Source organism: Bactrocera latifrons, unplaced genomic scaffold (genome assembly GCF_001853355.1).
Source record: "Bactrocera latifrons isolate USDA-ARS-PBARC rearing strain unplaced genomic scaffold, ASM185335v1 scaffold_177, whole genome shotgun sequence".
NCBI lineage: Eukaryota > Metazoa > Arthropoda > Insecta > Diptera > Tephritidae > Bactrocera > Bactrocera latifrons.
The window spans coordinates 326523-351636 of NW_017535263.1; the positions used below are offsets into that span (position 1 = coordinate 326523).

The window sequence follows — 25114 nt, forward strand, 5'->3', positions numbered from 1 at the left end:
TGTACACACGTACGTATCTTACATTTATTATTAAGGATCGCTCTGGTTCTCGTTTTCATTTGATTGTCATATCGCATTTATACTTTTGTTAATTTCTTTTTTGACATTTCTTCCACATATTTGCTTTCATTTGCTTGTTGCTCTTGCGCTTCAACTGTCAGCTCGGGTGCGTTGATCCATTGCATATATCCTACTTATCCTCAACCAGCCGGTCGATCAGTGTCCGAGTAGCTGTTGCCGACGCCGCCGCTGGCACTACATACATACATATTTTAGATTGTATTTTTGTTTTTGTGATCTTATAGCCTTTTCGAACGACCGCTCGGCATGTCAACTCTTCACTTCCCTACATTGCCGCTGTTGCCACTACTTGGTTGTTGGTTGGACCCCGGAATTATGAATTGGCATGTTTTACATATGCGGGAGGTCTCAAATTTTTCAACGTCTGCCTCGATGCTGTTACTGGCGTTTGTTGTTGTTGCCATTTTTATTGTAATCCATTTATCAAAGAATCGTTTTCATCACAGCGCCAGTATCCTGGCCTTACCTGTCCACATAAGCGCGGCTCGTTGGTTTATTATTTTTGTTAATTTTGTTGTGTTTTTCTTTTTGTTTTCAATGCGATTTTATTTCATACCTCAATTGTGTCTGGAATTTGAACCTGTCGCATTGCCTTTAATGCTGTGAAATCGTACACTTAAAACAAAAAACACAAAACAATGAAGGGCACCATATTAATGATTAACCAAACGAACATGTAGACACATAGACACACACCCACATTCATGTATATATCAAAATTAAGAAAAAAGAACAGAAAGCGAAAATAAATATCATTGAAAATAAATACCAATCACTCAACTTACTTACCATCTTCTCCTTCTCATTCCCCTCGTTGCTACCTCCGTTCATAATCAGAGATGTGTTCAAATGCCACCGAAGAAGGTTGTGGTCCGATCGCGCAACGTACGCGACGTGTGACAGTGTGAGGTCCTCTAATTGGTCTGCAAAGGCAGCAGCATAATATTGGATATATAATTGTAGGTATGAGTAATCAACAAATCACATATGCAAGTGGTCAAAAGTGCAAATGGTTCTGCCCACAAATTTAGAGTTTGTAATGCTACTACTAAAGAGTTTTCGATTTTCTTCTTAATCCACATGAGTTTGAGGCTTCTGCCTCTGTCTTTCACTGCATTGAGGATTTTCTCCTGGTATATCCTTCTCCGTTCACACACCTCCGAGGGGTTTAGGGACGATACGAAGCCGTTGAAGATGTGTAGTGAGCATTTCTACGGAATGGTAGTCGGGAGCTTTTCATCTGTCTGAAGCTCTTCATCACGACTAATTTCAGGCTCCCAGACTACTGTACATAAAGATAGCTGTAGATATACTGCTCCAAAGTACAGCCTTCTTCAGATAGATGTGCATTCGCTCCGATGACCGAACGATTCTACTGGCTTTGAGCTTGCTAACTACATTAGTATTAGCTTGAAGCTTTTCCATATTTGACTTGTATGGGTGCTTGGTCACTACAGAATCATTGAAAATTGCAAAACCGATAATCTTGCTAGGAAGGGAGGGCTCTCTTACTCCAATTTTATTCGAAAGGAAGTAGCACAATTTTCCGAAGTACTCTTGCGTTCAAGCATAAGAGATTCTTCAAACTACTTGTGTTTAATAGGCACACACGCAGTGCGACAAAATATGTTGACGTACGCTCTTTGTCAACGATTTGTGGAGGAAGGCGAGGTGGAGTCATCTTGTCATTTTCTACTCTACTGCCTGAATGATATGCAAATATCTCGGTGAACACACATTTGGGGAACCTTGCGAAATGACTGGTGGCTTGTCGATACACCTAAATACGTTTTTGGGTAATAAAATGAGCAAATAGAATTCGTCCATTTTTAGATCTATCTTGTCAAATATTGTAGTAATGTTTTCCATAAAAGGACTTGATTTTGATCGCACAGTTTTTGTGGTATCCATATGTTATAATAGTCCGATATGGTGGATCATTTACAATATACTTTATAGGATCTTCAATGATTCCTTCCAGGTATTACAAGCTTCATTGCAAACTTAATTTATCTTCTTCTCGGTATGAAAACTTCTATTCTGAATATATATTTTTTTATATATCAAGCGTCATCTACCGGATATTTTTAAATATACTCCTGTTGGGTTGATCTCGGTGAGTCATATAATTTCTAAATATGCCATACAAAACAATAGTCAAATCAAAATTACTCAAACAATAAGAATAAGGATGATGCCACTTTGCTGAAATAGTTCGGAGACTAGAAGAAATATGACGTCACTTTTTCGGAATATGAGTATACATTGGTAATGTCGTCTTCAAAATGTTAATCAAAGATGCCGACTGCTTCAAAATTTGCTATATTATTATTATGCATCATATGTGTACATCTATATGTGTATGTAATTATATGAGCAATCATAAATGTGTCAGTTGAACAAGAATAATTTGTATGCCACTATGGAATATCAAAATACTTTCACATAAGTTTTAATACATATCTACACACACGAGTAGCATGAGTACAGCACTCTTGATGAATGAGTTGACATTAATCCTCACACTAATCTCTGCCGGCAGCGCACAAAAACACCAAAAGGCTGCACGAAATTGAAAAAGTAAAAAAGTCTACAAAAAAACAAATCTACCAAATGATTTAAAGATATACATGAAAATCTGATATTGATCTTGTTCAATAATCACCCACATAAATACATACATATGCATATAATTTTATATGTTAAGGTACCCTGGGAGTATGTGATGCGCTGATTTTATGCCTTTTTGCTGTGTAAGATTGTATGTTGGCACGGCACGGCATTGGCAGCAACGAAAAATTATTTACAACTGATATATTTAACACACATATAATGCATGATTGCATTATAGAGGTACATTATTTTCAAAAACACAACTGAGTGCACTTTTATAAGTTTAGCACGTGACTCTAATTGGGTTAGTGTTGTTCTTAAGACTCAAAAAAGCTTCCTTAATGCTCACCGTAGTATGTCAAACCAAATAAACAAACTACTTAGAAATTATTTGATCAACTAGAACTGTTTAAAGTCAGGTCGGTCGTCGGAAATCATTAAATGTGGTATATTGAGGGCAGAGAATGGTATGGGTTTTTATTTATTTCAAGATGTATTTTCATGTATTTTTTTATTTCTATAAAAAAAAAAACAATTTTTTTTAACAAGATTAAAAAAAGAAATAAAGGAGATACCTTCAAGTACATAAGGTTTATTAGTTGGATGGGGTATTGGGCAATTTTTTCTTCATTAAATAAATGTGATGCATAAAGATGCACCGTCATTTTAATCTCTGAATTTTGACTTATAAGTGTGGTATAAAGTCATGCGGAGTTTCTAAAGGCTTTAGTTTATGTATATTAAATCCACAGAAGTCTCTCCGAATTTCAGTTATATATATCACTTTTTAACCGATATTTTTGTTAAAAAGTCAACTATAGGTGTTGGGGTCCACAAATTCGGTATTTAGGGGCGTGAATGGTTTTGGTTAGATTTGAATAATATGTTGCCGTAAACATTCAAGGATACTATTCTTGTAGAGTTGTATGTTATAATATTAATTGTTTCTTCTTTTGTAACTAAGGGAGAGTAGCAGTTGGAATTTTAAATTGTGTTATATGGGAAGTAGGTGGTTGTAATTTAATTTCATTTACCATTTTCATACTGTAAATTAAGAACACCATCGGTTGAAATCGATGGAGCAGGTCCCGAGATATACACTTTTCCAAAAATTGGACGGTTTTCCTTTCCTTTAGCGTTATTTCTAAAGTCTATTACCTCGGGCGTACTATTGATTTTTCACGCTTTTAGTAGTTTTTAAGCCGAATTGAGACGTGTAATATCAGTCTCCTGGTTTACCAAAGGTAAGACTGCCGAGATGGCTTATACTCATCTAAATATATTTTAATTGACGGCTTAGTTATGGCACTTTATAGGTTTCTATTTAATAAGGTTTTAAGGCAGTAGACCGATTACGTCCGTCTGAGTGAGGATGTGAGGATCAGCCCTTTGTTTTTCTTTTTTATTATTTTTTTTTTTTTTTGGCAATGAACACGTGCACCGACTTATCACTTCACAGACAAATAGACGGAATTCAACTCGGAGTCTAACCCGATTAGTTTTAGGTGATACAAACAATCGCTAGGTAAACAAAACTATTGTAATCGGTAACAATATGTTTCAAGCGTAGAAAAACATAATTTTGGTTATTTGAACTTTGAGTATATGTGTAGAAAGTTAAAAAAAAATTTACATTATCTCAATACCTACAACATTGCCATACAACTTTTTTCTATAGGTCTCGTAGTTTTGTCAGAAGTACGAGATAAACTCTTTTTAACCCTTAAAAATTCAACCACGCCCTTTCTCTCGACCACATAACGCGCGTGAATTATTTTTCTCTTGTTTGTTATTTTATCTTTCGTTTCCGAGGGGTTTAAGCCTACCAAAATTGTTTCAGTTTTCAAAAATTATCTGCGCAGGTCTAACTGTCATAAATAGTTATATATTTATCTATATATATACTAATCTATGTATATAAAGATATAGTTGAGTATTTGTGCTATCTATGAATCATTTCCCTTCAGTTGTACTTCCGATTGTACTTAGAAGCGACCGGAAGCAATTTGAAGCAAATAATGACATATTAATTTACTCAATTACCGATAATAATTTCGTTCCGCTAAATATATAATATATGTTAAATACTAATGTTAATGAACTTTGTTGTTAGCTAAGAGTCAATAAACCATTAATTATACCTAAAGTTTGGAAACGCTTTTGATATCTTAATTCATATGTTAACAATTATATGCGTGGTGAGCAGGAGGGCATATAAATTATTTTCAATGAGTCATAATAAGAAATAGTTTACGCATTATTGGTTATAAGTTCTTCGTTGAATAAAATTACAACACCGAATTTTTTTTTTTAATTAATTGAACATAATATTTTTGCGTATACTTTAAGTAAATTATTTCATAATATCTACAATGTGTACAAATATAATCTATGGATCTGAAGTAGTAATATCAACAAACTACTCGTGGCTTGAGGGAGGCTTACGGTTTCAAGACAAAAAATAATGTTTTTTTATTTTTATTTATTTATTTTTTTATTTATTAAATAAGGATTGACAATGTAGGATGATTTTTTTCGTCACTTTTTTATTTCATAAACAATAGGAGCGTTTTTCGCGTATTTGATACATTTATTTCAAACTTTGTACACATTTTTAACCTATAAAATACCGCTCCCTACAGTTAAGTAATTTTTTTTTTTTTGTTATTTTTAAGGGTGTTTTCCACCCAAAAAATTGCGGAATTTTTATAGGAAAAACAGTTTACACTTGTAATGACCACCAAAAAATTTTAAATGAAAAAAAAAAAATAATTTTTCTTGGTTTTTTATTTTTGGATAATTTGCAGCCGAGTTATGGAAAACAACGCAAATTTTTTTTTCTCAAGACATTCTGGAGAAAGCTTTGTCAATTAGATGATCAAATAAGTGATTACATATCACACAGAGGTACCTATACGTGTGCAAACAAACAGCTTATTTAATTATAACTTGGCAATTTAAAGTGAATTTTTACCTGTATATGTACGCATTTTGATAAGAAGTGCTATATAACCTATTGGAAGTGCTGTTAGTATAACAGTTCGAACTTGTTATTCTTAAGCAAAGGGTTGTTAAGTGCGGTAACATAACATTTTTATAATTCTTAGTTGTAATTGTCCGCTATATTTCAAAGGAATATAAATTAAGTAATTAAATAAAGTTTGAAATAGTCGGAGACAAGCAAAGAAAGCGGTTTTTTTTTTTAAATTGGCAACAATTTTGTTGTCAGTGAACATATGTACGTGTGCTTTTGGTGAGTAAGACGTCTTAAACCAACGAAAAATGGCATAAAAATGCTAAAAGTGTGAATTATCAAATAATTTATGGCAAATGTTCAAAAAAGGTTTGGACAACATTGGAATGTTTCATCAAATGAGAATACTTAGTATCTATCGGTTATTTTTCACTCGATACCAGGCTACAGTATGTCCTATATGAAAAATGAGATATCATCGGTACATTTTATTTTCGACACCAATCGGCAATATGTCCGAGATAATATGTGCACAGAATTTTGTTAAGATTGTTTATATTTCTTTATTAAATAACCAGAATCCTTACTTTAGGTCTTCATATCAGGGCAAATATTGAACCATTTGATCTGGTACGAGTATTAAAACATTGCTTAAGTTTCTTAAGGTATATCGTAAATTTACCGATCGTTTCGCTACCAAATTAAAAATAAGATCTCTACATTTTTCATATCTTCACTCCGTTTCGGATATTTTTGTTTTTGTTTTAGAATAAATTATAACGATAGAAATAATATTATTCGCAAGCTTTGAGGGCAAAATTTTAAATTAATAAGCCGAGTGTACTCCAAATTAACATTACTCTTCGTTAATATTTTGAATAGCGCTCAATATCGACATTTTCTTCAACTAAAATCCACTTTCGGATTTGGCTTTCTCTACTTAGCTCTCACTAGAGGAAAAAAGTAAGAATTGCAAACTTCAGCGATTTGGTTCAGGTAAAGAGAATGCTTGTTGTGTTTGCCATGCGCGTGTATGAGTAATCCGTATTGTGGTGAAATTACACTTGACCTCTCAGAAAAGGTGTTAGCATTTGGATTAAAGTACATTATTATTAATTAAAATAAAAGTAAATGAAATTATAGTAAATTGAATGAACTTAAAATAAAAAACTGAATCAATTTGATTTGACTTGCTTTAACTTAACGTAAATTAAATTAACTTAACTTAACTTGATTTGAATTAAATAAAATTAAGCAAATTAAATTATAATAAATAATAACAGCATAACTCAACTTCACTTATCGTAACGTAACTTAAATTTAACTTAACTTAAGTTAACATAACTTAACTGTACTCAACTTAAATTCACTCTACTTAACTTAGCTTAACTTAAATTGACTTGACTTGACTTAAATTAACTTCACTTAATTTACTTAATTAAAAAAAAAATTGGAACTAATTGAAATAAAATTAACTTATTAAAACCTAAATTGCATAACTTAACCTAACTTAACTTAACTTAGCGTAATTAAATGATTGAGGTTACTTTGATTTTTACTTAAAATGTCAAAGGAGTAAAGTGGTGGAAGAAAATATTACCATGATTTATTGGAATTCCTTCCATAGCCATTAAAGTATTCATAAAATAATGAAGCCAAAACTAATTGGAATAATACTGTTATTTCAATTCATGAATATGTAATACATTTGCTGTAGAACGAGACTTTCATGAGTCAACTGTTGTACATATGTACTTCAATACAATTTTTCGCTGCAAGCCAAAAAAAAATTTGCTTTATATACTGATTGATTTATTTAGTTTTTATAAAGCATATAAACAATCATGCAACTTCTATGCTAACTTGAGCATGACGGACAACTACTTGACATGCCCACAACAGTTAGAGGCACACGCGCTCTCTTAGGCGTTGATTTATACTTGTTAGTCAAAGTGAAGCACCTTTCACGCCATATGGCTTCATCTTCGTGAATATGTGTAGGGAAAAAAACTCTCTTTAGTAGCCTAAAAAAATACTCTTCGCTTGATGAGTGAATCTACATGTAACGTATATGGATGCAAAAGTGAGTAACCGGCAATTTGTGTATGTATTTGTTTCTAATTTCGCAAATTGGCAGTATATCAAGCGTATTGAAAGCGTAAGCACACGCTGTTAAGCCGGATAGTCTACGTATTGACTTGCAAATTTACGTATTTTTTGTTTTACTAAAATAACAGAAGTTTTTAATTTGTGAATATTGTATATATTTTTTAAAATAATTAATCATCTTGATTGGTCAAATATGGATGCTGGTGCGTATACTTAATTTTTTTTCATCAAGTGTACAAATATCAACAATTGTTAAACAATTTATGTGTATGTAGATATATTTGCTTTATGTAACTTCAATTAATTTACAAATATGTCCGTCTTAAAATTAGTGGAAGACAATTACAAAAATGACTGCACCGATTTACTTTGTAATCGAAATATTTTTGTGAAAGAAAAAATATTAAACACAAACACTGAATAACTGTAAAAAACGAATTTTAATTTGAAAACGTATGCGACATCAATGAAATTATTCCTGTTAAAGTACATTCGATACTGTTATGTATGGAACACGATTTCTTTTGCATGGCGACTAAAGGCACGCTTGCAGAAGTCCGGTAGCTGAACTTCGTATGATTCGATATTCATATGAAGTTCATCAGTCGTCGCTGGCTTGTTGGCATAGACTATAGACTTTACGTTGCTCTAGAGGAAATAATCTACGCCATCAAATCGCACGACCAAGGCTGCCAATTGACTAGGCCATTTCGTGAGATAACACGTTCACTAAACTTGTTTTTCAATAAATCGATTGTGATATTCGCTATGTGGCGCCATCCTGTTAGAGCCACATATTGTCCAAGTCCATACATCCCATTCGAGCCAAAAATATTCGGTTATCATTGAACGTTACCGATTCCCATTCACAATAACACCGCCGGCGCATAAACCTCATTAAAGCGAAATTTTTTCGGAATGCAATAGTGACTTCGGTCGGTTGAGCAGAAATGTCAAAAGAGCGCCTGTGCCTATCGGTCTACTTTTGTAGTGCTCTTTTGAAAACCCCAAAACAACCAACTATTTAATACTACATTTTCTTTGCTCCAGTAATCTTATAATCATTTATATTTTCTTGGATCAGTTTCCATTTTTCTCATGTCTTCAATTTTAAAACTAAAAAAATTGCTTTTACAGTTTTTCACAGTAGTTGGCCTTTTGATCCATTTACAATAATAGAACCTGTCTTTAAACCAAACTCGCTGAGAGATAGCGATTTGATAAATCGGGAGTTGATCCATATCATATCACTAAATTATTTCGTGTCTCTAATGTTAAAATCAATAACACAAAAAACCATTCAAAATAGTAAAATTTATTTATAAAATCAAACTCTCTAATACCTAAAATATATAAAACAAAATTTGGTAACATTGAAGTTATCGGCTACACCATCGTAAAGAAGTCTTCACTACTCTCTACAACTCAATAATTTTATTGTTGTCCGTAAATACATTTTTTGTAAAGGGAGATGCGCTCAAAAGATAGGAAGTTGACAAATCAAGCAGCAATTGGTTCGTACTTTAGCACCGTTTACTGATTTTTCGATACAATCGTTTGTATCAGATTGTTCAGCTTCTATTTGGCGCTCGATCACACGCTTCACTATTCATCGCATTCGCCATGTCTACACATATACACTTTTCACAATTAGGCCCAACAACTTGATTCAATTACACAACAAATGATAATTTAATAAACGATACGCCATAACCCACTTAGCAACTAGAAGAAATCTGCCAACATACCGTAAGACACCTGTCTCCAGGCACTGAAAACCGCAGCAAATTTGCTACAATAACAAATTTGTGTTATTGTATTTCTGGTTTTAAATTAATCAATTCGCGATATCGGTGGCGACATGCAGTCTGCTAGTGATCAATGAAACTAGACTTTGTAGAAAAAATATTCAAACATAGGAAAGAACACAAGTCATAAACAGGTTTCTTACGCTCAGTTTATGTTTTGAAAATTTTCATAATGGGCACGCTTTGACACTTTAAAATCCATTTTAATTATATTAATTTACAAGTGAAAACAATATGTCGTTTCGTTGGAAAAGTGTCGCTTGACTCGAACATATTCATCCATATATTATTATAGTATATATATTATATCATATTATATAATGTCTAACTACTTAGCAATAAGTCGGCTTTTAATCACGTTGCCCATGAATTTCACCAGATATAAAAGTTAGCAGCGGACACTACAAAGCCACTCATAGATAACCTTTTGATTTATCCGGTGTTGTGAAGTAAAGTCTCCCAGTTTCCACTGTTTTTAAATCTAGGACTTGGTAAGTTATTTCAAGCAATCTGATATTTATGTAATACAGTGAAAACTCTATTAATCGGAAATTTTCACTGGTCCAAACACTTTTTGATATTTATTTAGGCAATATATCAACAGGTCAGGTTGGTCCCACCAGTGCCCGCTTATGAGAGATTTCATTATTTAAGTTTTATTAAAAGCGAAACCTTTATTTTTGCATTGAATTGAAGGCCTTGTTTAGCACAGTTAAAATGATTCGATTGAGGTCAAATATTCACCGCTTTGCTCGATAATTTGTTGCCATTTCGAAGCTTATTTCAGAATTCCACTCTCTAGGAAATTATCGACTGAGCTAGTCGAGTTTAACATACTTACTGGGGCAAACTTTTTTCCAGCAAAATTATAAGTCGGCACAGAAACAGGCAGTAATACCATGGTTCATGGCCTGGACTAAAAGGTGGATGCGAAAGGACTTCACAACTAAATTGAAGGACTTTCCACTGAGCCACTACTAATATGTGCGTTTGAATAAAGAGTTTGGCCGTAGCGAAACAGTTTTAGTTTCAAGTCTTTCAGTATCAAATACCTTTGCATTTCTAAGGCATGTTAGGCTGAGCACTTACTGTTTAAATTGGGCCAGGACATGTCATTTGACTCATATCAACCGAGGACATTTCTGATAAGTGCATATTGTTGCGAAGTGTGCTCAATAAAGCTGGGTATGAAGGAGAGTACAAGAACAGAGTTTCCGTTTCCGGCATTTCTGAAAACGTGGATCACTGCGTCGCAGATGCTATTCGTGCCGCATTTTTCTCTGCTTACGTACCGTTGAGGGATTTGTGGATGGGAACAAGAAACTGAAAACGGTCTTTCACAAATGGGTCGAATATATGTGGGTAGCTTGGTCTGTCTGTAAATCTTAATTTTAGGCAACCAGTAAGTCTAAAATTCTTGTCAGACGAAAGTCGTTAAAGATTGAGGAGAGTGTGGTGGGTCTTTATTGGACAGCCTTTGCAACACTAAAGTCAAAAAATTTGAGCAGTCTTACATTCGGCCAACAAGAAGCCATAGTCGAAGGTGGCATTAGTCGTCGCACCAAATTTGCTCAAAACGCTTTGTCGATTTATAAGGGTTAAGTGATCTGTTATATGGGAGTTTTAGGTACCACAACAGACTGGCCTTTTACGCTGCCCAAGGTTGCCCTTTTAGAATCGACTTCTTAGACTAACTTAGTCTTAAATAAACTGAGAAACTTAGAGTCATATTTATAAACCCACAACTTGTCTCCAACAATGACGACGAATATAAGGTTCCCAACTACTCTGCTGAGCTTATCTTACAAACAATTGAGGTGTTTAAGTACATGTCTAGCATTGACACTCTTTACATATTAAAATTTTAACCAAAATATTAATCAAAATATTAACCAAAATATATTCAGTTTGAACATAAGAGATATTGAGATCCTCCGCTATTTCTCTAATGCCAACACAATGATTTTCAGTACATTTTTTCTTTAACCTTTCCGGATGTTGTCTGCATTCAGAAAGAAGGATGGACGACTCACACGAGTCCAGTTTTTGATGCCTTCAACACCTTCATTGAATCCTTTTTGTCTCTAAAACACTTGTGTTCGTAAAAAATGTTGATTACTTGAAACAGTTATAAAACCAAACCAAAAAACGTCAAGTAATTTTCAATTTTTTTTCTAACCTAAAAATCGCCAGACAAGCTGTACGCTTTAGTAAAGTCTGTCGGAACGAGTTTTTATAGCAAAGCCTTGGGCACTAATTATATGCTTTGTCTCGCCAAAGTAGAGTTGAATAACAAAAAATTATGACTGCTATTTTTATTCGCAACAGAAATGTATATAACCAAATTGAAATCTTCCAGAAAACTTTCCAAAAAGCTTTGCATCACAAATCCATTCGAAGTTCCAAATATAATAATTGAGTTAATTTCCTACTACAGGTTATTGGGTGTCATGCAACAACAGCTTTAGAAAAGACAAAATCCCTTATACGAATAAAAACCATAGATAAATGGATAAATAACGTCGATTGTCATGTACTAAAGTGAAAATATTCACAAATTCAAATAACAACCTGACGATTTGTAGTAAAAGGTTAAAAGCAATTATCTTAAAAAAGTTTCTTATTTAATAACTCAATTAAGTGTCTGCGTAAGCAAACTAATCCCATCGTTAAATATAGGAAAATATATTTATGACCGATTGCGAGTGCTAGGGAAAACCCCCAAAAATTGTTACTAAGCTTTCGAATCGCCTCAAACACTTCGCAAGTTAATTGTAAACGCAACCTTTACTATTTAGGCATGTATGTATGTACGTTGTTAACGTTGTGTGTTCGAGACATTCTAAAATCTCTAGCTATACTAGTACCAATTCCAATAATGATCAAAGCAGCGTAGCACGCGCTTATGAGGAAATTCCGTGCCCATTGTGGGGTTCCCGCATTCAGCAGCTACCTGTGTGAACAGCTTGCGGCAAGTAGTTAGTCGTTAACATTTTTCGCTTAGCTCACAACCGTTGAATTCAAATATGTATGTTCGCTCAATTAGTTGCAAATGAAATGTTGAACTGCCCATTTAAATAGCAACTAAAATCAGTTAATCTTCACTGAGCAATGTTTATTACTCAATCGATTCAATTAATGATGTATTTATTTTTTTAATTTACAGTGACTGCCGCTCAACGTTCAGCAAGCATCTCACTGCGCTCTATCAAGTGTATAGGTGACACTCAATCGATCGGTATGTGTGCACGGCGTGTTAAGACCCACAAGCAAATGTGGACTAAAAGCGAAGCAAAAAGTCATAATACAAGCGCAAATAAGCAAAGTGATGATACTAAATTGACTATGAAAGTTCTAGTGGCTGTTGATATTGATAATATCACGAATGCTAACAATGTTGCCAATATTTCAAGCTTGCCGAAATGTCACATACCAGCAACTGCGCCGTCGCCTACTAATACAAGACAATTGCTCAGGAATCTATTGTCCTTCACTTTGATAACAATGTTGTTCTTGCTTTTGTCTTTACCTGCTCCGAGCTTAATAGAAGCAGCTCCTGCGTCTTGGTCTAATGCTTGTGGTTATACGCTCGAATATGACAGTGCGAATAAGCAACATGTCAGTAAAATAGCACCGCGTGCGAAGGTAAGTAACCAGTATATTTAAGTGGTTTTTGGTAAAATTATTCTCTATAAAGTTTTGAGTGTATGTCAGTCCATCAGGGCATAAGAAAAGTTGAGTTTTGGCAATTTTTAATAGAAAGCAATATTTAAAAATTTTCAGCATGATTTTTTTTTAATATTTAACAAATATACACAAATAATTTCAAAGAAAAATAATTAATAATTTTGGGCGATTTATGCTTCTAGAGACACTTAAAAAGGTCGTAAACGGCTATTGCATATACAATGACTAACGGTTTCAAATATTTTCTGTTGTAATTTAACTAACTTGGCAGACTTTGAAAAAAAATTCAATTTTTGCTGAAAAATTAAATGATTTTTCGCCACTTATACAATAAAAATGCTGAAATATTAGTAGGAAAAAATCAAAGCAGATTTGTTTTGCTGTATCATCTGCAGCCCATTTGAAAAACGTAGTTTTGAGAATAATACGTTTGTGTTCTAGAAAACTGTGTTGAAATGTTACTTTGAAAATTTAGTGTTTTATTTTTATCGAAGTATTCCAAATTAATCAAAAAAAAATATTATTTCGAAATTTCACACTGAATATGTTTCCTCAAAATAAGCGTTTGAATTTCGACCTTGACAACAACAGACTATCGTATTCAGGTTACACCGGATGACGCAGTTTTTGGGTCTGACTTTTGCATATAAAATTTCAGTTTCTCCAATATCAAAAATAAAGATTTTTTTTATTAAAATTTGCTTTTGTGGAAGGCAGGAGCATAAAATAAAAATTTCAGTGTCTTCAATGCCTAAAATCAGAAACGCAAAAACAAATTATTTTGTTTACCTTTGTTATATAAATATAATATATATGGTGCGTCCACCATTTAGTACATTTTTTATCACTATTTCACGTAGTTAAGGTGAAAGTAGAGGTAACTTTAGCGGCCAATTGAGTAGAATCTTGTTTCACTTACCGTCACATAAAGTTCAAAACAATGTATCATCAAAAAAAAAAAAAACGAAATTTACTGTATGTATTATAGCATACAATTTTTGGCTTCCGCTGTCACCAATATAACCAAAATATGTATAATAATTTTAAAACCAAAACTCAGATTGGTGGTTGGAGTGGTTTCTATTATTATTGTTTTCCTTCGCTTTTATTCTTATGTGTGTATTTAAAAGTGATGTTAGGTTATTTTGCATTTTAGGTGACGATATGTACATTATTTCGCCTAGAATAATTTTTATACATTTAGATCTAGTGTCATTCAAATTTCCATAAAATACTTAAGCTGATGCCATAGTGGAAACGAGAAGCTAGTAGACGAAAACGACAAAGCGGTAAAGTAGATTGTGTAGTGGTCTCTCGCTTGAACTCTTTTTGCAATTATTAGTGTTTGTTGTTTCCTTCTTTACTGTTTTGCATTTATTGTTATCATTAATTTATCAAAAGGCAAAATAAGATACTTAAAAAACTTGTCCAATGCTTCTTGAGGATTTATTGCCATATTATTAGGAAATAGTTGAATGTCTATTATTGCAGAGATATAAAATGTATCTATATATTGGCGGAGTTTAAAAGATAAAATATTACATTCACTGTTTATATTCTTTTGTTCTCGCTTCCACTCTGATATCAACCTTAGACAGTTATGGTGTTACCTCGGTTTCCTCGTGTAAAAAACAGTATTTTTCAACAAATTTTTTCTCAGCTAAAAAATTAAATATTTTATTAAAATTTTTATTCTGAAATTTTCGGAAAAAAATATTTTGAACACGGACATTGCGACGACATTTCCGGTCGAGGATCCCTTAAAGTCTGTTTGAGAACTTTTTTTATGGAGAGCATGGTATTAAGCTCACAACTTATTTGATCGCAAATCGTAGACAACAGAGCCCATTCGTCATTAATATATTGTTGAATTAGCCATTTCCTTATAGTTACATATACATATTTATCAAATTTAAATATAAAGCGATTATATCCACATGTAAATCAGAAAAAATACGTCAATTTATTTTTCATTTATTTTATTTTGTTAGAAAAAATTTATTATTTAAAAAATCGATATTTTCATTAATATTATGAAAGAGTATATAACCACTTAAGCTATAGTAAATATCCACTATATACATATATATATGTATATAAATATATACATACATATATATATTTTTTTTGTATATTTTTAGGTACTTTGCGAACTACGTGGAAATCTTACGAAACAAATTAAAGCCTTAAGACCTTTTATGGGTCCTAAAAATGTGTCAAAAGTATATTCCAAACACTCATATGCATTTCTAAAAGTTGCCGGAAGAAAAAATGTAAGTAACTCAAACATTTTTAATATGTTAAACATATTTTATTTATAATACATTTTCGCTTCTTTTATCGCTTTCATATTGTGATGGTTCCAATAATAATGTTATCATTTGTGCTTAATCGCCATTTTGCTTTACATTGATCCACTAAATATTTTCATTAGCTGCATATGCTTCTTCTTTCGCTTGCTTATTACTAGCTTAAAATGCTTATAGCAGCTTCGTTAGCCGAAGAATAATACACTATACTACTACAGACATAAATCATATATTAATTTTGGAGCAATCATTGAATACAAATCAAAAGAACATAGTCAATACTGACCCCACTCAATAGTTTCAAAAGCTTCAATAGCAGTATCGACGATAATTGTTAAATAAAGCGCACTAATTCATTCATAAAATTGTGCGAAACGGTGCGGGTGTGACAAGTAACGTGTGATAAGTCAACAATAAAAAATAACACATTTTTTATCAAAACTCGCAGAAGTTATTGACAATACTAAAAGCTCTACACACCCACTCTGAAATTCTTATCAGCTTATACTGTTACTTACAGTGAAACACTTTCACAAAATTAGACGACAAAAATTGTTTTATAATATAATTTTTTAATTTAATAATTTTTTTAAATATGACTTTTTAACGAGAATTATAGGAAGTATAATATTATTGAAAATTGCCGAAAAATCGTTTGCAAAAATTAAATAAAAATTTCGTACTTTTTGTTTTTAATAAAAATACATACAATTTTGATCATTTATATAAAAATGAGTAAAAGTACGCAATTAATGAACTGGAGTTTTAGACTTTTTATCAATTTAGTCCTTGCTTACTCTCTAAATTCAATTTCATTTTTTTTTATTATCTGGATTCCCTTAGTATTGGAAATGTCGATCTGAAATATCGCATACATTCTTTCCTTTTCAAGAGGTTTCTTATTAGTCGTAACCGCCAATATCGGACCACTATATATATATACCATTGTGAAAATGCTCTTCTGACATGTTGCGTTGTCCTGATGAAAAAAAAATTTTTTTTTTCTTCTGAAAACCGGGTATTTTTTCACAATTTTTTTCCTTCAACTAATCCAAAAGGTTGCAATAATATTCAGAATTAATTGTTTTACCAGTTTTCAAGTATTCCACGAAAAAATTCCACTCGTATCACAAAACACTGATGTCATAACCTTCTTGGCCGATTTTCGGACATGAAACATTTCGAAGCCGAACAACCAGGTTCATACCATTCTTTAGCCTTTTGTTTTGATTCAGAATCATGGTTATAGACCCAAGTCTCATACAGTGGTGAACCGACGCAAAAACTTCGCTTTATCGTTTTTAAAACGTCCCAAATGTTGCTGAGAAAGTCGCATTCGAATATGTTTTTGTTCCATTGTTAGCGAATGCGGGCCCTATTGTGCACACAGCTTTCTACTGTTGATACGATTTTTAAACGTTCTTAAAGTGGATCGTTTTCAAGGCGTTCAAATTCAGTAACCCATCTTTCTAGTGTTCTAATTTCAGGTGAATAATCAATTTACACTGTTTAACATTCGTTTCTGGATTTCTATTGGTGGTACACCTTCCAAAACTAAGAATTTTATTACTGGCCTATATTCAATTTTTCCATTGTAAAAAAATACTGTGACAAGGTGATACTAAATGGCATGTAAACAAAGAATGAATTGACAGATCGAAATGAAACTTCGCATACGTTCATATAAAGAATGTACCACGAATACAATACAATTTTCTGCTCGAACGACAAAACTTACAGAAAAACCTGGCAGCGGCCATATCAACTGACCCATCAAACTTGTCCCTGTATGGATAACTTTTCTATTTAACAAAATATCCTAACGAAATTTGGCATGGACTATAATTCTTTCATATGTTGTATTTTAATTACATAATTTAATCGTTTAATATTCATGACTAACACACTGTACAAACTGCTTAAACACATCAAACTTAAACATGTTCACACTTTCACCCATAGATGGCTCTCTTCTTTTTGCTTCTCTTCACTCAGCCATATAATTTATTGCCTTTCACTTGCTGCCACAATTTTTAGTGACCTAATTGTGCTTTTCCTGGACCAAGTGACTTGGGTCACTGCAATTCATTGCTAGAATTTGCGTGCTCGTGCAATTTCTAAGTATAACAGCCAATAATTGTTTGCCCGTCGCAATATTTGTCTTTTTACGGCACAAACAATCATATGTGCTATGTATGTACATACATGCATATATCGTAATTCTGCAGAAAAATGCGAATGATCGTCACAATATGTGAGTTATGTGTGCCAGCGCCATTATACCCTCCCGAACACGAACTAAACTTGCAACTAGTAGCTGCTTGTAATTGATATCAGTCAGGCGGGCTTTTCCAGTTGTTACACTTACACTTATTATGAGCACATTCGTCTAAATATAACTGGTTGCCTGTGTGCCTACTGCAAATAAACAACAAACACATATGACAACGATATGCACAAAATATTAAACAACCAATTATATTTGCCTTCCCGCTCGCTGAGACAGCAGCGAACAGCGATCGCCGGCATGCGACAGACAACAAGCGCCCACCATGGCGTATACACATCATCGAAATTTCGTAGAATTCTTTATTGAATGAACTTGCAGACGTCACAAAACCGGAGCAAAAAGCAAATATTCAACGAAGTGTACAAATAAATCGAATTCTTCAAACACGTATACTTATACATATGTATGTACTCGTATACTTGTACGTATAAATTAACTTATTGAAAGCTTAACAGCGAAAAATGCTAACTAAACATGCCGTTAGCAGCTGATCGCTACTCGCTTGTGACTGTTTGTGCGCATTTGTGTGGATATGTGGCGTTTCGAGCATTTTGCCGGGCCTCTGCCCAAAGCGTTCAGCGTGCGCGCGCAAATTTTATTTTCAACATATGCATGAATCAGCCACAGCGCCGGTGGAATCCCCGTTAGCTTGTGCGATTGCAGAGAGTGCGAGCGGCTGTGAGCGGCAAGGTCGGCGCGCCGGCATATAAGCACGTCAGCAGCTCTTAATTTATTTTAAAGCTTTCGGACAAAGCGACGAAAAAACTGTTCGCTTAAATTCGTATAGCAATTGCTTTTACCCAAAACTGGCGAACAAAAGTTTGTGTGTGTGAGCGATTAAAATAGCTTTACGCTTGAACTCAGTTGTACCAGGCTAATATAACAATATTTGTACAATCACTTTTTTTCGGAGGGCATAAGCGGCAGTTAGTAGTTGGTGTACCACTTTTTGCTATTTTTCCGTTAGAAACATAAGTAATTTTATCAATGTAAAACTTTCATCAGTGTAAGCCAAAATTTCGAAATTTCCAGAACGGATGCGAGCGAACCATTGTTAAGCTACACGAACTGATACAGCATCGTCTACGTAAACTTCACAATTTCATTGGCGGCTTGCGTGGCATTCTTGCCGTTTTTAGACAAAAATTTCAAAATATAACGAATTTCATTATTTTCACTTCTTTTTGAACACCTGTAACTTGTTTTCAACTTTTTTTTTTTTTTTTTTGGTTGTTTTTTTTTTTTTTTTTTTTTTTTTTTTTTTTTTTTTTTTTTTTTTTTTTTTTTTTTGGTTTGTCAAATGAAGCTTAATATTAGAATCTCATCTTTCCAACACTATATTGTAGCACTGCAACGACATCAATTGGCAAAATACGAAAATACTTTTACGACTACCCAATGTACAGTTAGAAGGCGAAAAAAACGATTTTTCCAGAATTTTTTCTAAGAAAACTTTTAAATTTATTAAGCCAAAAATTTGTACACCCGAGATACTATCTTAATTGTATTTGAAGACTTAGTACTAATAAAAATATTTATTTGGAAAAGAAATACAGCTGATCTCCGGGATATTCTATTAAAAAAGAAGTTTTACGGCATTTTGAAATAAAAAACAGATTTCGTTAAGGTAATGTTAAATTTAATAAAAAATTCTAATTATCAAAATATAATATTAAATCTTAGATCCACTTGGGAAATTTTTGATCATAAGATGCTGTACTCTAAAGAAATTATTAGTGCAATGTTTTATCACGTTATATCAATTTCTTCGTCATTTATGTACTGGAAAGTGATAGAATCAAACGTAATTTAAATCTGATTTCGGCCACATTCGCACTGAGCCATAGGCATTTGAGAAGAATGCAACATACTAAATTTAGTTGTAATCGGTAGAGCGGTTCTCAACATATGTGATTTCCACAAAAAGTGGGCGGTGCTACACCCATCGTCCCAATTTCCAAATCGGCTCCCATAAAGACTTCTAATATCATACCGGGGGTAAAATTTAATGTCTGTGGCGTAATTAGTTATTGATTTATTGCGCTTTTAGTAGTTATTGGTGGTTATCTTCCGATTTCATCCATTTTGACACTCTCGATTGGAATTCTTATATAATTGGTGCTAGGAAAATTTGGTTGTTGTAGATTTAGTAGTTAAAGAGATGTACATTAAACTTAATAGAGGGCGAGACAGTTACTCCATATATTTATAGAACCCTATATATCTCTTTCTGGATTAGTATTAGTTGATACAAACAACTGACAAGTTACAAAACTATTATAATATGCAATCGAAAAAAAAAAACAGGAAAAGCGTGGCAAATGAGGGAAGTATTGAACGTCTTGCGATTAGTCGCAACGCAACTACTTAAAACACTAAGCATTACTAAAGGCATTTCTGATACTTCCATATAGCATGAATTTATGCCCTTCTTCCAGCATACATGTTCTATGAAGAGCCGATTTTACTCTTTATTCCTAGCGAGCGTAGCCGCTGTCTTTTAATACGCTGAACTATATCAATGTCGTCATATATAATATCTCATATAGCTCATCATTCCATCGAATGCGATATTCGCCGGACCATAAATCTATCGCAAAACTTTTCTCTCGAAAACTCCGTAACGTCGACTCATGAGTTGTTTTCATCGTCCAGACCTCTGCACCATATAGCAGGACGGGAATTATCAGTTACTTAAAGAGTCTGGTTTTTGTTCGTCGAGAGAGGTCTTTGCTTCTCAATTGCCTACTCAGTCCAAAGCAGCAGTACATATCATATACATACTGACATTTCGACACTGGCTTCTGCTCGCTTTTGCATTCATTACTTTGAGTATGAATGTGCGCGCGTAATATTATTATTATTATTGCTCGTATTGTTCAACATGCGGCTTTGTGACTTGTTAAGTGTGCTATCAATGACTTAGCGTAAAGCCAATAACAAAAGCCAAATAAACAAATAAATGCTTAATTGAATAAATGAATAAATAAATATGTAATAGCGACGTTTTCACTTTCTGTTTATATTGCTAAGTGACTGACTACATACATATGTACAAGCATACACAAATGCTCACTAACTATTTATAGGGCTTACAGATTATTATTGTTATTACAAAATTTGTATAAATTTTCTTAATTGCTGTCAAACTAATTTGAATTTTATAAGTAATTATTTTAATTTGATGTTATCACTAAAGCCAAAAGATCAACATTTGATACTAATCATTGATAAGGCATATAGGCTCATAAATATTATTATAAGAAAATGTCATTTGAAGTTGTAAAAAATAAATTGCTATACATTGATATTTAGCACTAATACAAGCAAATGATTTGATATAAACTAAACTGCAAATGATAAAAACCAATTTCATTTAATTATAAATAGATAAATATTTTTCGAAAAAAATCAAAGAAAATTCGAAAAAATTTAAAATAATTGCACTTATCTCGATAGTTGCTAATGAGTTTCCTAAAAACCGGCTCATGACAGCTGTCACAACCGCACAAGTCGCTACACTCCAATAAAAGTAGAACACACAAAAAAAATAAGCAATTTAATTCTCACTTACGCTCTCCACACATGCACATGATAAGCATACATAATTGCTTTAGCTCGGACTGTAAAATGTCACACCGGGTACAAAAAGTCCCCTGCCAATTACAAATGCAACGCATGTCTTGGGCTTGCTTGACTTATAGCGTAGAAAATTGCAAATCTTGTCATTTATGCGTTCAGTTTTCGATAATTGAGATTTATTTATGGACATAATTTTAATTAAGTCCATGCGAGCGCAATTAATATTAATTGTTTCTTTTTTGTTTTTTTTTTTTCTTTTGGTGAGCGAATTTTGAATATAATTATTTTATTATTGAAGGCAACTTAGGCAATGTTATTGTCATGTTTTGAAGGCATCATCTCAGTGTGACCCTCCGAAAAATTACAAATTTTCACGATTTTTTTATGTTGAAATTAACTAATCATTCCGATTTTGTTTTTGTAAATAAATACATTCTTGACGAATACAAAATGATTTTTTATATATATTAATTTGGTGTTTAATAGTTAAATAAACTGTTGAAATGATACGTAAGGCCGCAATTTCGGTCCAAAGCAAAAATTTCAAAAATATTATTAATCTGAGAAAAGTCGCTATCGCGTGATGGAAGCTTGTTGTTGTTTTTTTCGTTTTTTTCTTTTGAAATTGGATAAAATGGCGACGGTTCGAACAAAAAGTATCGAATTTAGCTCTGTTCTTCGACAGCTTTTCGTGGCAAAGAAAATGGGAAATTGCAAAAATAAAAGATTAGAGTCGCTGCGGTCCTCACTCTGTTCCCTTTCTACAAGAAACGCTGTAGCTCCGTTATAATTTGAATTTCAATTTGAGTGAATGCTTATTATAGTGTATACTATCCGATAATGCAACAAAAAAAACTCGATTTCTTGAAAATTTCACCCTGAGACGAACCCTTAATTAATTAGTGACTTATAGAGTTTGCTCTTTCTCGGGCGAGAGAGAACTTTACTTCTCACTTGCCTTCTCATTCCGAAGTAGCACCTGTTGGAAAGAGTTATTCTGGATGGGATTACGAAGCTGATGTTATTATTGGTGTTAATGCTGGTTACAAGATAGACCAAATTCGAAGTTATGACTGCCAACAGAGACGTGATCGCCTAGTACCGAGTGCGCCGACTGTTCTTTTGATTATGGGAGGTATTTTTTGCCTTCGTTCACTACCAGAGCCATTTGCTTCGCTTATTTATCCAGTCTGGAGAAAGTAGAATTAACGGCGGGTGTTGAGACCAATAATATCAATATTATCGACCAATGATATCAATATTTTCTTCAAAAGCAGATTGAAGAAGTCGCACGAAAGGGAGTCGCTTAGTCTGAATCCTCCTTTGGTATCGAATGGCTCGGAAAGGTCCTTCCGATCCTGGTGGATCTTTTGGTATAGCTCAATGACAGTTCACACAGCCGTATTAGTTTTGCAAGGTTCCCAAATACAGACATAGCGGCATAACGGCAGCTACTTTTCATGCTGTCAAAAGCAGCTTTGAAGTCGACGAAGAGGTGGTGAGTGTCGATTCTCCTTTCACGGGTCTTTTTCAAGATTTGGCGTATGGTGAATAWCTGATCGGTTGTTGATTTTCCAGGTCTAAAGCTACACTGATAAAGTCCAAACAGTTTGTTAACGGTGGGCTTTAATCTTTCACAAAATACGCTCGATAGAACCTTATATTCGATGTTGGGGAGGCTAGTCCCTCGGTAGTTGGGGGGGCAGTTTGTGGAGTCTCCCTTTTTGTGGATTGAGCAGAGCACATTTAAATTTCAGTCGTTGTGCATATTTTCGTTCGACCATATTCCACAAAGATTCTGATGCATGCACCTTATCAGTTCTTCGCCGCCGTGCTTGAATAGCTCTGCTGAAATCCATCTGCCTTGTTCTTCGGACTGGTAATGGCTATTCGAACTTCTTCATGGTCATTAATGGAACGACAGCTCCATCGTCATCGATTGGGGAACAGACCCTACCACTATAGCATGTTTTTGACATACAAACTTAAAGTATGATTTTCATAATAGATACATATATCTTCTTTATTAAGTAACCTCAACTTTACTTCAAGTCTACAAACGGCGGTACTACTCAAAAATTTGAAGTGTAAAAATAATTCAGACGAAAGATTCAAATGTATTTTTTTAAGCACAGCTTTGTATTTCGATTGTGGTTTTGGTGTTTATGACTTCTTTAAACATTATGATAATTTGGTTTTGATTACATGTTTCTTTATCTCATCCCACATTATAATGCTTCTTTGCTTTTCGCTTTAAAAAATATTAAGTAATACTTATCTTCCCATTCTCATATTATCATTAATAATAATTAGACTATAATATATAATAAATAGCTAAAAAATAAACAACTCAACAAAATCAAATTCCAGCTCACTTTAAGCACTTGGCACAAGCATTTGCAAGTTTATGCTCTTACTGTTGACCGTTTACTTGGTCACGCTTCCAATCCCAACAAAAATTTTACAGTTAATTCAAATAAAAGTGACAACATAAGTAACACTAATCTCCAGCGACTAGAACATCTCAATAACTCACTTCGTGGGATACTCTGTGATATCCAAATGGCTGCCAGTTTATTGAAAGGTCGTCCAATTAATACAACCATAAATGTTGTTGCCGCAAGGACCAGAATAAAACTAAGTACGGACAAGCGTTCGGCTAATGAAGGAGTTGATCCAGTTGATATTGATATAGTATACGATAAATTTCGAAAGTTCTTATCAAACATGAGGAGACACATCGGACGGATATTTACATGTCATGGAAATAAAAAGGGAAGAAGAAAGACGACGGAAGCTTCGACGAATCGGCGAAGATTACAGGCTAAACATAATCATTCAAAAAAGCCCTAATATATAATATTATATAATTTAATATACTTATCATGACAATTCTTCGAAATATTCATAACTCAGGCATTATTATTATACAATAGTTAGGGAATCGTTATATAATAATTGATTCATTATAACTAAACTCTATATGTTTTCATTTTAAGGTCATTCTCAAATTTTTCGATTTTTCATATTTGAACATTTCAATTCAAAATTTATAGGTCATTTTCAAAAATTTTCCTTTTTTTATAATAGACTTTAATTGTTATTAGTTATTTATTTAAAACATAAGATTAAAATTCCTAACTTTTTAGTTGGAGTAAACCCTTATTTCGAATATTATTTTAAATTTTTAAACAACATTTCCAATGTCTGCAATATGGTTCATCACCAAAAATTATCATATTCGATCTGGTTCAAAATATTTTTTTTTTCCATTAAGAATGAAAATAAATAAATATTAAAAAATAATAATTAACTGTCATTATAACCCACCAATTAGCGGACTAGCTAAGCCTCTAGATAAGTTGGATATTTCTACTAATACAGTTGACAAAATTATTGTGAAAAGTTTTAAAATACAATGTTTTATTAATAATTACATACACTGCAGTATTATATGTCATTTTCTTAGAATCATACATCGAATGAAGTATCTTCAAAAAACAACTAAATAATTATTATAAAAAAATTAGGCTGTGATTTAACAAAATTTAATGAAGTTTTAATTGTGTTGTAATTACTTAAGTATTTATTCATTTAAATTATACCCTTAATAATAAAATATTTATTTACATGCATATATAAAATACTGATACTGCATTTT

The 25114-nt window shown here is 33.0% G+C and overlaps 1 protein-coding gene across 1 annotated transcript; it reads left to right on the top strand.

Moving 5' to 3' along the window:
* Positions 1-12930: 12930 nt before the first annotated feature.
* Positions 12931-24306, top strand: LOC108967101. Its single transcript, XM_018930347.1, has 3 exons — positions 12931-13230; positions 15414-15545; positions 23824-24306. The coding sequence occupies exons 1-3, from the start codon at positions 12931-12933 to the stop codon at positions 24304-24306; spliced, it is 915 nt and encodes a 304-aa protein (XP_018785892.1).
* The last annotated feature ends 808 nt before the right edge of the window (positions 24307-25114 follow it).

Coding starts and splice junctions, on each gene's coding strand:
- LOC108967101 (XM_018930347.1), top strand. CDS start 12,931: ATGAAAGTTCTAGTGGCTGTTGATATTGATAATATCACGAATGCTAAC. Junction 13,231..15,413: donor AAATAGCACCGCGTGCGAAG/GTAAGTAACCAG, acceptor GTATATTTTTAG/GTACTTTGCGAACTACGTGG. Junction 15,546..23,823: donor AAGTTGCCGGAAGAAAAAAT/GTAAGTAACTCA, acceptor ATCAAATTCCAG/CTCACTTTAAGCACTTGGCA.